Here is a 13,352-nt window from a genome sequence, read left to right as displayed (position 1 = left end):
GCTGAAAGACACCTCCTTCTCAGGGTCTTTCACAGAATGCGCCTCCCCCCGCCATCACAGCTCTGGTCTAGCAAGGCACCAGTGTTGAAACTGAAGCCTCAAAATCTGAACAGGATGAGAAATGTGTAACTTTTGGAGAACGCTGGAGCCGACGTGATGTTTCAGAGCCAGCCTCTATTCTTAGAGGAGTGGTGAAAGTCATAATTTAAAAATAAGATCTAGTGCAGTGCTAGCAAAGAGTCATATTCGTGGTATTCCTGTGAGTAAATCCCTCAACATGAATTGGCTTGACTTCAAGCTCGGAAATACTCCACCAAAATAAGGCCCAGCTGTGAGGCGTCTGTAGTACTGATCTGAATGGGAGAGAAGTACACATGGCACTTGCCATATCAGGTGCTCTCAGTGGAGTGGGCAGCCCCTTCCCTTCCTTCCCCCCAAAACTCATGCCTGCAGTTTACTCCGTATTAGAGGTCAAACAAGAGCTTTTCAAGGGCCTCTACATGAGTTAGCCAATGCAAGTGGTGAAATTTAATGTTTATGTTCTCCCTTTTGAAAATCCCCCCAGGCACTTAGGCGGCTGCTGTTCTGCTGTCTAGTGGGGACTAGATGCTGCCTTTATACCATTCACAGCCATTTCTGGTTTGCATCTAGGTTACCTAATGCTGTGTTTTAACTTGGAATCTCTAGATGTCTTAACATACCTTCTTTTAGGTGTGTATAGTAAACAAATGGCCAGTTTCAGGCTGGCTTTGAGCAGGGATGGCCACAGATCCATGCTCATGGGTTAGAGCTAGGATGAACTGTGTGGGGAGCATCTGATTCATAGTCATTTTATCAGGAGAAAAAACCCAAAACTAACTGTATTCAGATCCTGTTCATCTGCTGCTTCAGTGCTGTTTGGATTTTGAGGTTTCCCTCAGAAACCTCACTCATTTTTTACAGCCACAACTGGATGTAGGGCATAATCCTTTCCCAGTTGGGTCATGCAGAATTTTTCCACTAGCTTTAACTGAAAGAAGCTGAGACGTTAAAGTTTCCTCTTGCACTTACTCAGGTCAATGTGAACTTTAGTTAGGATTGTGCCAACAAGTAAAACACTGGATCTCATAATAACATGTCTCTGGAGCTGATCTGGTGGTTTTACTCACCATGTAACCCTCACCCATGAATCCAGTCCCACCAGAGTGAACTGAAGCGCATGTGTGTGTTACTCTGCTGACAGGCTGTTTTATCCTATGCAAAAGTGATCAGCGATCTGTGTCTCATGGCCTAGCCATAAGGTCTGAGTTGTGTCTGTTAACTCCTGAGGCTTAGACTGCCCAGTGATGTCAGTGGGAGTCTTGCATGAGTAAGCAAGCTATTCTTTCCTCTAATGAAGTTATTTGATTGTTCTGTATAATGCATTTAAACTGTAAAGGAGTTTAACACAAGCTGCTACCAAAGCTGCACTAAAGTTTCACACTACAGTTTTATGAGGGAAAGAGTTAGCTACATCTGAAAAACAGAAGATAAAAGAAGCCAGAAGTTAAAGAAGTCAAGAGGGTGTGTAATGAGCATTAATAATTCAGATAAAAGACAGAACAACCTAGTGAATATTTCACATTTTATTGTTATTAAAAGTTCATTATGAAATTGGCACAACACATAAAAATAGCATATTGCTATTATTGCCTAGTCTTTGCGTGCACACCCTCACTCTTTAAAAGCAGAAGCTAATGAATGTAAGACATTTCATTGGCTAACTGTGAAACCAGTGTTAACTGCAGCAGAGAGAGGCTGTGCTTTCTGTTGACTCTATCAAATGGATCATGCAGACAGAAATAGTCCTCTATTCATATTTTAAAATAAACTCAGTTTTAGAGTATGCCCCAGCTGAAAATAACTGGAGAGGGAGAGCTAGAAATACCCCTTTTCTCATGGACCGATTTCCATGAAAGTCAAAGGGATTTTTGCCATGGGTTTTAAAAGCAGCAGGATATAGTTATTTGTTGACAGACAGATGGAGAGGCCTAGCAACAGAAGCTAGGGAGGACCTGTGGCAAAGTATGAGTTTATTATTTTGATCTTGCACATGCTGCTCAATCTCCTTGTTTTAGTAATTGTGTATGTTCGTAACAGCAGTGATTGCTGGGAGGAGCTGGGAGGGTGTATCAAAGCCAGATAAAGCGTCTGCAGCTCATTTTTTCTCCCCATTTGTGTTGGCCTTGGTTCTAACCCCACACACCATTCATTGCAAAGTGACTTTTACCTGTACGGTTTCTGATCCACATGAAAAAATCAGAACAATACCCAGGATTACAAAAAATCTCACCAGGTCACTAACTGTTCCTACACTTGTGTAGCTTTTCTAACTTCTGTGCTTATCACAGTGAGCATTTAGGGCTGGCCTCAGCCTGACTCTTGTTCCTCATACTGTCTTAGCAGTTCCAGGGGTGCTGGGAGGTTGCTTAGAGCTGCCACTAACTGGCTCAGCAGAATTGTGGTTTTGCAGTTTTCCGCATGGAAGGGTCCCTGTAACCAGGCCCAGTGCAGAAGGCAGCACTGTAGATTTCTGTGGGGAGCACTTCTCGTAGATGGGAGGCAAGATGAGCCCCACATCAGATACACTGCTTGAATGTCTGTGGGGAAGAAAATACCTTAGTGGCATGGCTACTCCTAAATTTTCCTATTATTTATTTGGGAGCCTCTTTTAAAGAAGGCGAGTAGGAAAATGAACCCATTCATGCCTTCCAAACTTGTAAGCAACACTGTTTTTTTGCTGTGTGTCCTGGTATGGGGTTGCAGAAGGTGGCAGCTAGCAATGTGGCAAATGCCTATCCCTGGGAAACTGTCATGCAGCTCCACAGCCTGTGCTCTTCGCTGGCTCTGAAATGCCCACTGCCTCACTCTGAACTCATGCTCCATTAGGACTACAGCACATCATGCTACCCCAACCCTACTACCAAGCTTGGGAGTGCTGTGGCTACTCTGTTCTTGTTTCCTCCACAGTGAATAGTTGTAGATCCTGGAAGATAAAAATCTCAGTGCTGCTCCCTTACATTAAAATCTCAAGGCTTCAGTCTCAGCCTCATAGCAGGAGAGTGACAGGGGTGGAAAGCTGGCACAGCAGAATGGTGAATCAGGCTCTCCCTTTGGTTTTCAGGCTGTTTACTCAAAACAGCCCTTGAGAAAGATGCTATGCCTCAAGCAGATGTCACATTCAACCGGTTTAGCAATATTACGCTTATTTCTTCTCAAGCTAGTTAAGGGGGGGGAGGGAGAATATAATATATGTTAGTGCAAGTTCACATAGACAACATATGAATATTTAGTACAAAATGTTCTTTCAAGGTGGGGCAAACATGTCTAATTGTGACACAAAAAGAAGGTATTTTGTAACATTTTTAACAACTTGGCTGTGAAAAAGTGTTTATGTGAAATATGTTTAGACACAGACTACCTCACATGATACTGAAGTATTTCAAGGCTCTTTCTGAGTAGGCTATAACCTCTTTTTTTTTTTTTTTTTTTTAAATTAAATCAGCTTTATCACAGCCAATTCCGAACACAACTAAATAATTTGGTCATGGTGTTTTGGTTGGTTTTTTGCTTTTTCCTCTTTGGAAAAAATAAAGCTATGCTAAGTTGAGTGATTCCACTCTACATGGGTTTTACCCATTAAAGGCTTCTTTCATTTCAGAATTAATTCCCTCATTCAGAGGAAACCACAGAAATATTCAGCTAATAAATTCTAGCATAAGATCTCAAAAGTTGGTTCACACACTCAGTCCTGAAGAATTGCAGCTTCCAGGAAGCTCACAGACTACTTGTCCCTACTGAAAAACATTTTGAAGGCCTGGCCTAATTTCTAAACAGCCTTATTTCAGGTCTAGTAGGGCTTATATCCAAAATGAAGACCTGAATAATCCCTAAAGTGTGGAGACCAAAAAATTCAGATATAAATTATGCAGCACAGTCTCCCATCCTAAACAGTTGTATTTGGCTCAAAGTCCAACTGAACAGAAACATCTAAGGCCTCAGTTTTCTCTGACTTACACTGCACATGGAAGTGTTCAGCAGTTGCTTCTGAACACAATCAGCCAATGTAAGCCAAGGGAACTGCCCTTGGTTACATAGACATCCTTCTTTTGCCTGTCATAGCCTGGTACTGCCCAAGAGCAAAAGAAAAATAAAAAAGGCTTCCAAACTGGTGTTAGACAGACAAATAGATGTGGAAGCCTTAACTGTGACTTTCTGCCCTTTCCTGAGCTCTCAGCCAAACCACAACCCATCAGAAGTGGGTTCACAGCCCTTCTTGCCTCAAAGCCTGGCTCAGAAACCACAACAGGGCAGAATCAGGTGGTGGGTGCCGCAGCTGGTGGAGTTATGCAAAGGCAAAACCAGAATCAAGTTCAAAAAAGCATTTTCCCGAGACAGAAAACTACTGGAGCAGAAACAAATGGGAGTGCCCAGCACAGTGGGTGGGAACAGAGGCAAGGCAGTATCACTGAGCCCTTACTCCTGACAGAGAGGCCACTGATACGGTCCTGCATCAAGTTCATCTCGGCATCCCTGGCATAGGCACTGTGCTGTGCTGAGCCTGTGCAGGATAGCAAAAGTCTGAGGGCTGTGCTAACCTACCAGGAATCCCAAGCGGCTGAAAATTCCAGTCAGCCAAATTGCTTTTTCTGGGCTACAGTGAAGGCAAGGAGGGGAAATCTCCACTGGTGTGCTGTAAGGGAGATGATCTCTTTTGGTTTTGTGCTACTCTAGGGTCATGGTGCTACTTCCTCTCTCCAGCCTCCTACTTATGGCCCACTGGACTAGCAGGAAAGCCTCAGGCAATGGCACTGCATCAGCAAACCTGGCTTTACATATCTAGCTGGAGAAAGTGCTAGGCAGGGGGGTGCTAAATATCTCTCCAAACAGAATTCATCTTCTGCCTGCATCTGCTTTGGAACCATAAAGCATTTCCAAGCTGGAGAAAAATCCAAACACCTCATGTAGAAGCACCTTTCCCTTGGATTTTTATTATCATCATTTTTAAGAATATATTTTGTACCGAAACACTGTCAGCATTCTTTATACAATGGAAAATGACACAGTCATCATGTATAATGTAAAGAGTAAAAACAGAGCGAGACAGGAACATTTCATATCAAGATTCAATCTGGAGTACAAATAGAATCTGATGTACAACTTAAAAGCCACACACCAGATAAAAAGATCATCTGGAAAACAACAGGTTCTCTCTTAATTTGGAAGGAGGAGGAAAAGTCAGGGAATGTCAATGTTAAGGCTAAAAATTCCATTTTTAACTTACGCTTTATAGGTGGCAACCTGATTCTTAACTTGGCTGCAGCAGCAGCGACAGCCCCCTGGCTTTACAAAGAGATTTGCACTTGCATGAAATAAGAATCAGGCTTCTATGCTCAGAGGACTCTGATTGACCTCAACAGGCTTTGGACTAGAGCCACAGTTGGAATTTCTGCTTGCAGTCTAAGGCTTCTTAACTGCAGGCCAAATTAGCGCAAAATGAGGCTTTGCAACTGGCATTCTACCCTTAACTTTGGATATTCCAGTTATGGTTGCTTTAAACCACAGCTTTATTGCAGGTTTAACATAGTTCTGTGTGTGAGATTCTTCTCTCTCTTTTTTTTTTCTTAAATACTGTGCTACAAAAGATCTTTTTGTATTCTGTGTCTTAGAAAGTCCCTATATTACATGTTTTCAAAATTGCCTAAATATATATTTATATCATGATTATAAGTACTCAGAAAGACCTGCTACAGTCTATTGTGAGCAGCCAAGGAAAAAAGTGTATTTAGTCCTAAAGAAGTCAAGAAAAGTGGCTGTGTTCATTTATAGTGTAGCACAATGACTGTGTTTATACAGCTATACCTACTATTTAAAAAGCTACTTGAAAAGTTATTATTCATGTGCAGTAGCTGATTTTCAAGCATTAATAACTTGGCTGTCTAGACAAGTTTTAATTGTCATATCAAAGGCCAAATATGTTCTCAAACAAGTGCATAAAATCTCCCATCTCCCCTGCAAAGAGGCTGGTTCTCTTTCTGAACTGAGAGACTGCCAAATTTAACTTTTTCTCAGGTTATAAAAGCACAGTTAAACCTACAAATTTGCTGTTTAAGGTTTTTAAAACAGATTGACTTTAACTCAAACCTATCCTGTGCAGCAAAGTTAGTAAGCCCTGAAAAACAGTTTCTAGTGTATATGCAGAGTTCCCCCCACACCCACCAACTACCATGCCCACATTTTCCCAGGGCCTAGAGGGCTCCATTAAAATGTAACTACATGTTTGATAGGAAACATGTTTTTTCAAGAACGATATGTAAAGTTTACCCAAAGAACCTAAGACATTTTGTACATTCAAAATGTTTACACTTTGCTGTTCTTAACCATCAGTAAGATTGTTCATTTTTACTAATAATACATATGAGTATAAATAAATAAACTACAGGTAAGCTTTAAAAATTGTATTAACAATACATTGTGCAAAAACTTGTAACGATCTACATTCTATGCAAATACCCTGACTAAAATATACAGGCTGTGTCCTCACACCCTCATTCAGTTTTTGCACAGTCCTTGGGCCAAATCAGCGGCTCAGAGCAATCAGCAAAATTCCATTGCAAGCCATGGAGGTAATGCTGATTTACAACAGCAGAAGAGCTGGCCCCCAGATGTGTGCAAAAATCCCACAGAAATCAGTAGGAATTGTGCTTGACTAAGGAGTAGACAGTTTGATTGTACCCCGTTAAAATGAGTGGGAGTTTTGCCATTGATTTCCATGGGACCAGGCTCAGGCCCCTGGTAAGGACATCAGCACGTGGCCCTATGTTGTGCTACACTACTCCACTTCAGTGCAGAAACAATATTTGCAAAAGAAAAACTTTTTTTTTGTTGTCACTGCTGTTCAGTAACTGGTTTTAGCGCTGCATTTCAGAAAGTGCCTTTCTGTGAGATTTGAAACAAAACTGCAAGTCTTTCTGAATCCATTCCAATTTGATTATCCAGCACAGGTGGGCTATTTTGATCCAAGAAAAATGGCTCAATGTCTATTAACCAACAATGTTCTTCATTAGGATAAACAACAGCCCGGTTCATTGGCACAGGAGTGAAGAACTGCATGCGGAAAAGGAACGGGGCAGCCTTCCTACCATAGCTGTGTCCAGAGCCGGCTGTCGCTTCTCCAAACGGACGATGGCACCTGAGCCGGTTTGGAATCTGCAGTCCTAACAAGCTCAGCCAAGTTTTGTAAGCTGAAGATCTCCATTTATCTTTATCGTGTCAATTGCTGACAGTGTTTCAATACGATGGTAAAAATCAAAGAGCTGATGTCCATCCACAAATATTCTAAAACGGGGATGCTCGCAAAGTATCTCAACCTGTAAAAAAGTAAAATGATGAAGCATGTTGTTCACAGTGTAACTGGGAGGTTATTTCACAGAATACAAAGAGCACTCCATTAGCCTTTAAGTAGCATTGGTGTGGTTACACAAATTGCTACTTACCTGCCATGTAACAGCCAGGGCTGAGACCAGTTTGCCCCCATGACAACAGTTACACTGTGATGGATCTGCTCTTACTTCACAGGGACATGAATCCAATCTCACACTGTTGTGGTGGGAAGGAGTCTGGAACCCAGTCCCACTGGCATCAGGGAGGTTTCGCCTCTTGGAATAATGCCAGAAACAGAGTCAAACTGCTAATTACAGGGGGAAGAAATTGTATTTCCAACCCAAAACTTGCATTCCCTGCTACAGAAATTTTTTTGCTGCAGAATGAGGGGGCAGTTCCCTCTGCAATGCTTTCCACACTTCCGTTAATTTACTGGAAGGGAGTGAACATGAGAGGAGGGATGGGTTTGCTCTCCCCTCCCATACATAGTCACAGAGCTGCTGCAGAACTAAAAGCCTTCACTATTGTGGCTGCAGACAGCCCAGGACTCCCTGTTGGACTGGACTCCATACTGGGGCTGCAGTGAGGGAAATGGGGTGCAAGGTGGCTTGAATTCAGCTAGATGGTTCGCACAAGGCACAAACAGGATCAGGGAGGGACACAGCTCATCCCTCCTCCTTAGAGTCCAGCAGAAATGCTCTGGAAAAGCAACAAAGCCTGGAGCTGAACAGGCTTGGACAGGCTGGGAGACTCCTGATGTTAGGGGTGGCTTGAGAAGGTGCCCTGTAGTTAAGCTTTGCTGGAGCTGCCCCGTCAGGAAGCAGGCATATGAGGGCACAGAACGTATGCTTCTTGTACAAGCCCTCAGAGACCTCCAGGTCTGGACAGGTTAAGAAGAAAATCTGCAGGGAAGCCACATGTAAATCCTGGGTCATTTCAAGAGGCTTGTAGTCTGGAGTGAAGTGCTGCTTCCAGGCACTTGACTCTGCTGCTATTGCAGCATATAAAAACGGGAACGGGGCCAGTGATAAACTGACTGAGCCAAAGCCCAACTGACTTAGGGCACGTTGCACTGGGATAAGTGGTAGCAGACAGTCCAGGAAAGCTTAAGCTCCTGGGGACCTGGTAGCATACCACGTAACAGGGAAGCGCCTGTGCTGCCGCGTAGCTCCTGTGTCACTGCGGCAGGTGCATCCAGCCTTAGGCCTTGTTATGTAAAAGATATGGTTAGCCTCAACACTGCTTATGATCCATTTTTTCAGATCACCCTGGGCCACGCCAGAATGATAATTGGACTGGATCACAAGTAATTGGCAAGAACACTTAATAGTCTAATTTATTCACTGAGAGGGAGACCATCAAAGATACAAAGTCAATTGGGAGCCTAAATTCCATTTGTGCATTGGGGAAAAAAGGAGGGAAAAAAAAGAAAAATAACAACACCCTTTCTACAGTATCTCATGCCAAACATGCAATATTGCTGTCCTCTAATGTCAACTGTCGTTAGTGGGACACCCACAAAACATGCTCTGGGTAATTCGTCTGGCTTGTCTGAGGGCCCAGCCACCACCCACTGCAGCAGGTAGTATAACCCTCTCAGCCAGAGCAGGACCAAGCCTCCAAGCCCTTTCAAGTGCATTTCCCACACGCACCAAAGGGTGTTGCCAGTTCTGATGGGAGAGTTTGTAGAAGCAAGTAGAGCGCAACCAATTCACAACAAACCCAGTCATAAACACCCTCTCAAAGCCCAAGCATCTGGGGAGACGGTGAGCTTTTGGGGCTGGGGGAGATTATCTTGGGGGCAAGAAGGATTAAGAGTTTGGCAGCTGGTCAGAGCATTGGCATTTAGCAGAGGGGCCAGCGAGGTTTCATAAGAGGGGCGGGGAGGAGGAGGAGGAGGGTTTTTCTGGGTCATGGAGAAGGCATGCAGCCTTTTTTCGTCAACGTTGTGAAGCTGCTGAGAGAGAAGCAGCCCTCTGCAGCTGCATACTTTGTTAGTCCTGATTTGCAAAGACATCTTCATATAACCATAAACACTACAGATGGGAATCTGCTTCTAGATCAATCCAGTCCATCCCTTGCACCACAACATTTCCACGTACACCATTTTCAAGTGAATACAGACTTAAATTTGACCGGAGGTTTAATCCCAGGGTTCAGAAAAGAATACCACTATTGCTTAGCTGTTTAATCTGCTAACACGAAGGGCTATGGTAAACCTCAGCATAACATCCCTGGAGACAAAGGATGAACAAGATCCTTATTAGCTGCACTAAATTGCAAACACTATATCCATTAAAAAAACCATCAAAACATATGGCAGTCCCATGGAGTATTTACATTCTCCAGTAATAACTTGTAATGCGCTAATAACATAGAGGTACTTTTTAATTTATAGCTATAAAACTAAGCTCAGGAAGTGCACTTCATCACACAGTATTACAACCTCTGACTTGTCATAGCACCCCAGTCAGGCGTTCACAGCCCCATCTGAACTGCCTGCAGTTACACGCAGCAGCGGGATCTCCACACAACTTCTGATCAATACAAACAAACAGGCAACCAGTGTCTCAAACAGAGAAGCGTGGGCTACGCTGATTTCATGAGAGGCAAGTTGGGTTCTGTTGCGACTGATCAAATTACACTTATATCAGATGTGGCGCATGCCTCTGTCATTCTGGTACTCACCCTAAAAGGTTGGTCCGGTATAAATGGAAAGTAAGGAATAGATGATTGCTCTTCCCCCCATTCTCCTGCTACGCAAGAGTTTCTGACAAACTGTCTGTCTGTAAATACGGCTTTCAGTTCAATAGCTACATCCGCAGGAGGATCTTCCGACTCCCCGCAAGTCAGACTGATGCCAAAGCTGCAACACAAACAGAACAGCTCTCATTCAGCCAGAAACGAGCAAATAAGCCCCAAATGCCAGCGGTCTCATTTCTCAGCTTATTAAAACCACTGACGGTATAGCAGCACAGGGGGGTGATGGCTCAGCTCATTCAGGGAATGCTCTGAAAGCTCAGCAGGGACAAGAACATGGTTATAGCATATATATATATATATATATATATATATATGTGCGTTGTGCAGATATGTGTGTATATACATATATATGCTCTATACGGTCCTTTACTCCCAAGTGGAATGTTGGGAAACAGAATCCCTTAAAGAAATGCCCCCTCTATGGGTCAAAGGAGAAATCAGCACGCTATATTTAAAATGATAAAAATAATCCCTCTCCAGAAAGGAGGGATCCGTGTGTACGTGTGTTTGTGTGTGTGGCCTCCCCCCCCGCACCCCCTCCCCAGGCCCAGCGCCCCCGGGGCGGGCAGCCCTGCCCGGGTGTTACCTCTCGGGGTTGAGGTCCACTATGCCCATAACTAAGATCTTCTTTCCCGGCCTCATTCCTCCTTTGATGTGCCCACAGAAGGGGACGATCTGGAAAGGACAGGGGGGAGGGTGGCGAGGGTCAACTCGGCATCAGCAGCGGCCGCCGTTGTGCAGCCGGGGGCGGAGGGGGTAAAGGGGTTAAAAAAAACCAAACCGAATAACCCCCCCCAAAACCCCAGATAAAGGTGATTTACCAGGCGAGGGAAGTACACATCAGCTTGCACCGGGGATCCTAGGGAGTTGTTTAAATGCCCATCCTCTATTTTCTGCAGGTAAAAAGGAGAGCGCTGAGGCAGGGGCAGGCGGAGCCCCTCCCGGCACCCCCGCCCCGCAGATGCCTGCCGTGGGGGGCCTGTCCTGCCTACCCCAGCCCCAGCCCCAGCCCCGTCCTCGGTCCCCGTCCCGGAGCCCCGGGGAGGGGGCAAAGCGGCACTCACCAGCGCGTCCCGCTCGGCCACGGTCCCCGCCATCTTGTGGAAGCGGCGGCGGCGCTGGGGACGGGGCGGAGGGGGACCGGCGGGGGCGGGGGAGACAGAGGGAGAGAGGGAGGGGGGCTGTGTGGCAGCCCCGGCGGCCGAGGGGCAGCGGTGGAGCCGGAGCGGGAGCGGAGCCGGTGCAGAAGTAGGAAGGCGAGGAGGAGGAGTAGGAGGAGGAAGAAGAAGAGGAGGAGGAGGAGGAGGAGGGGGGGAGGTGGCCGGCTCTGCCTCGCCCGGCGGGGAGCCCAGCCCCTGGCCCGGGGGGGAGCCGGGCAGGGCGGGGGCTGCTGCCGCTTCCTGCGCTCCGCAGCCTGCCCCGCGGCGGGGCCCGACTGGTAGGGCCGCGGGGCCCGGCCCTGAGCCGGGAGACCTGGGCCTGGCCGCGCCCGGGCTTGGGCCCCGACCCCGGCCCCGGCCCCGCCGAGGGGGGGCGGTGGTGGGCCCTGGCAGGGGCGTGGGGCCTGTAGGGGATGAGTACTTGGAGGCAGGTCACAGGAGCCCCGCGCCCCTTATTTCTGGGGGCACCTTTATTTCTGAGCTTGGACACCGCGGCGAAGAGGGTTACCCAAGAGGCTAACTCCCCTTCTCCAGAGATGGAGAGGCGGCTCAGCCCGCCCCAAATGAGCCGTCACGCCGCTCCCCTCCGTGCCGGCGTGCCCTGCCCCACGGCGTAGACCCCCAGGGGGATCGAGTCCCCGAGCCGCTGCTCTGGTGGGGCACATCTCCCGGCGGAGGGTGGCACGGCCGGTGGCAGCGGGCGGCTGCTGAGCGTGCTGCTGGGCGAATTGCAGCCGCTCGGCCAAGTCAGGCAGCAGCTCCTTTGAAATCCTCCCCGCCAACCTCCTAATGAGACACGGTAATTGCATAAGTCGGTTGGCTGTCGATGGCTCGTTACAGAGTGGGAGCTCCTGTTTACATGCAGTGTCCGTAGTTATGCAATGTGGCAGTGTCTGTGGGTGTCCCACTCAGCTGAGAGCACGGCAAAGCTCCGATGGAGGCCACCAGCCCTGCTCACGGCTGCCATGCAATGCCAGGAATCCCTCGCTTTTACCACAGCAGGAGTGACTTGTCCCAGCAAGCATGCCGTAATGATCCTGTTGACGAGTTTAGGGTCCTGGGGGGGGGGATTGAGGAAGGCTTTCTTCTCGCTTCCTTGCCGCTGGGATTTGGTGGCATGAACATCTCTTTAGCAATGTGACACAGCAACTGGGCTTGGCCCACTTTCTGCAGGACCTCACACGGGTCGCTTGGCTTTTTGTGCCTCTTACCTGTGTGTTGGGCTGGGTTGGTGAATGTCACTGTCCTTCCTCCTCTTTGGTACTGTGAGGATTAATTATGTTGAGTAAAGTGGAGTGGAAGAAGCTAAGTCACTGCAGTGTTTAGGGTTTCAATATGACGGTGCGTGTCCATTGGGAAACGCTTGCAGTCGGTAGGTGATGCCAGCCATTAGAGAAATGAAGAGCTACTGAGAGTAAGTACAGATTGTGCAAGTGTTCAGACGCTTGGTTACTTTTTTCAATAGTGCCCACTAATTTGGGGATGTTTTCATCTCTGGATGCCCAGCTGGAGATGGCTCATAGAAGCTTATGTTTGTGCATACAGCTCTGCTGGAAGTCACGTACTGAAGTCACGACTTCTTCAGTTGCACCAGCATAGCTGGACACAATGGCAGCAGGCATCCCTGTAGCCCAGGTCTCAGCATGGGAAAACCACTGGACTGTTTTCTTCATGCCAAAACATTGGGTGTCAGCCATCACCACGTGGGAAAGCACCTTCCTCAAATACTGCCAGGAGACTGAATTCATAAACAGTGCAGTAACATGAAACCATTGCACATTAGAAACAGTTGGCTTTTGAGTGGCGAGTTGAGTGCATTCACAAGTTCACCACAAAGAGGAACTGGAGTTAGCCTGATGGTTTTGTTAGCTCCCATGTGCTGCTCGCCTCACCAGTGCTGATGCCAGCTGCATTGTGCTTTTTTTTCTGTTGGCCTAAGAGAGAACAGAGATCACCCTAAGCTTTTTTTTATTTATATAGTGGTACAGTGTTACATGATGCCCAAAGAGCTCTTTTCAGAACACCTCA

General features: G+C 46.7%; 2 protein-coding genes across 3 annotated transcripts in view; one reads left to right on the top strand and one right to left on the bottom strand.

Moving 5' to 3' along the window:
* Nucleotides 1-13,352, top strand: part of LOC138686109 (T-cell activation Rho GTPase-activating protein-like) — a 42,532-nt gene that overhangs the window by 18,285 nt on the left and 10,895 nt on the right. The window lies entirely within an intron of this gene.
* Nucleotides 4,984-11,631, bottom strand: LGALSL (galectin like). The gene is made up of 5 exons (XM_069787476.1): nt 11,229-11,631; nt 10,986-11,057; nt 10,751-10,839; nt 10,090-10,267; nt 4,984-7,388 (listed from the first exon to the last, which is right to left on the bottom strand). Exons 1-5 carry the CDS (start codon nt 11,259-11,261, stop codon nt 7,245-7,247), a joined length of 516 nt encoding a protein of 171 aa, XP_069643577.1. The 5' UTR covers nt 11,262-11,631; the 3' UTR covers nt 4,984-7,244.

This window comes from Haliaeetus albicilla, chromosome 7 (assembly GCF_947461875.1).
Source record: "Haliaeetus albicilla chromosome 7, bHalAlb1.1, whole genome shotgun sequence".
In the NCBI taxonomy this organism is placed as follows: domain Eukaryota; kingdom Metazoa; phylum Chordata; class Aves; order Accipitriformes; family Accipitridae; genus Haliaeetus; species Haliaeetus albicilla.
The sequence above is the reverse complement of the archived record's forward strand: the minus strand, read 5'-3'. Positions and strand labels throughout refer to the sequence as shown.

What these genes read in the sequence shown, in the direction of transcription:
- LGALSL (XM_069787476.1), bottom strand. Translation starts at nt 11,261, where the DNA reads ATGGCGGGGACCGTGGCCGAGCGGGACGCGCTG. An exon ending in TGGCCGAGCGGGACGCGCTG is followed by an intron (nt 11,058 to 11,228) that starts GTGAGTGCCGCT and finishes TTTTACCTGCAG; the next exon opens with AAAATAGAGGATGGGCATTT. An exon ending in TACCGGACCAACCTTTTAGG is followed by an intron (nt 7,389 to 10,089) that starts GTGAGTACCAGA and finishes ACTTTTTTACAG; the next exon opens with GTTGAGATACTTTGCGAGCA.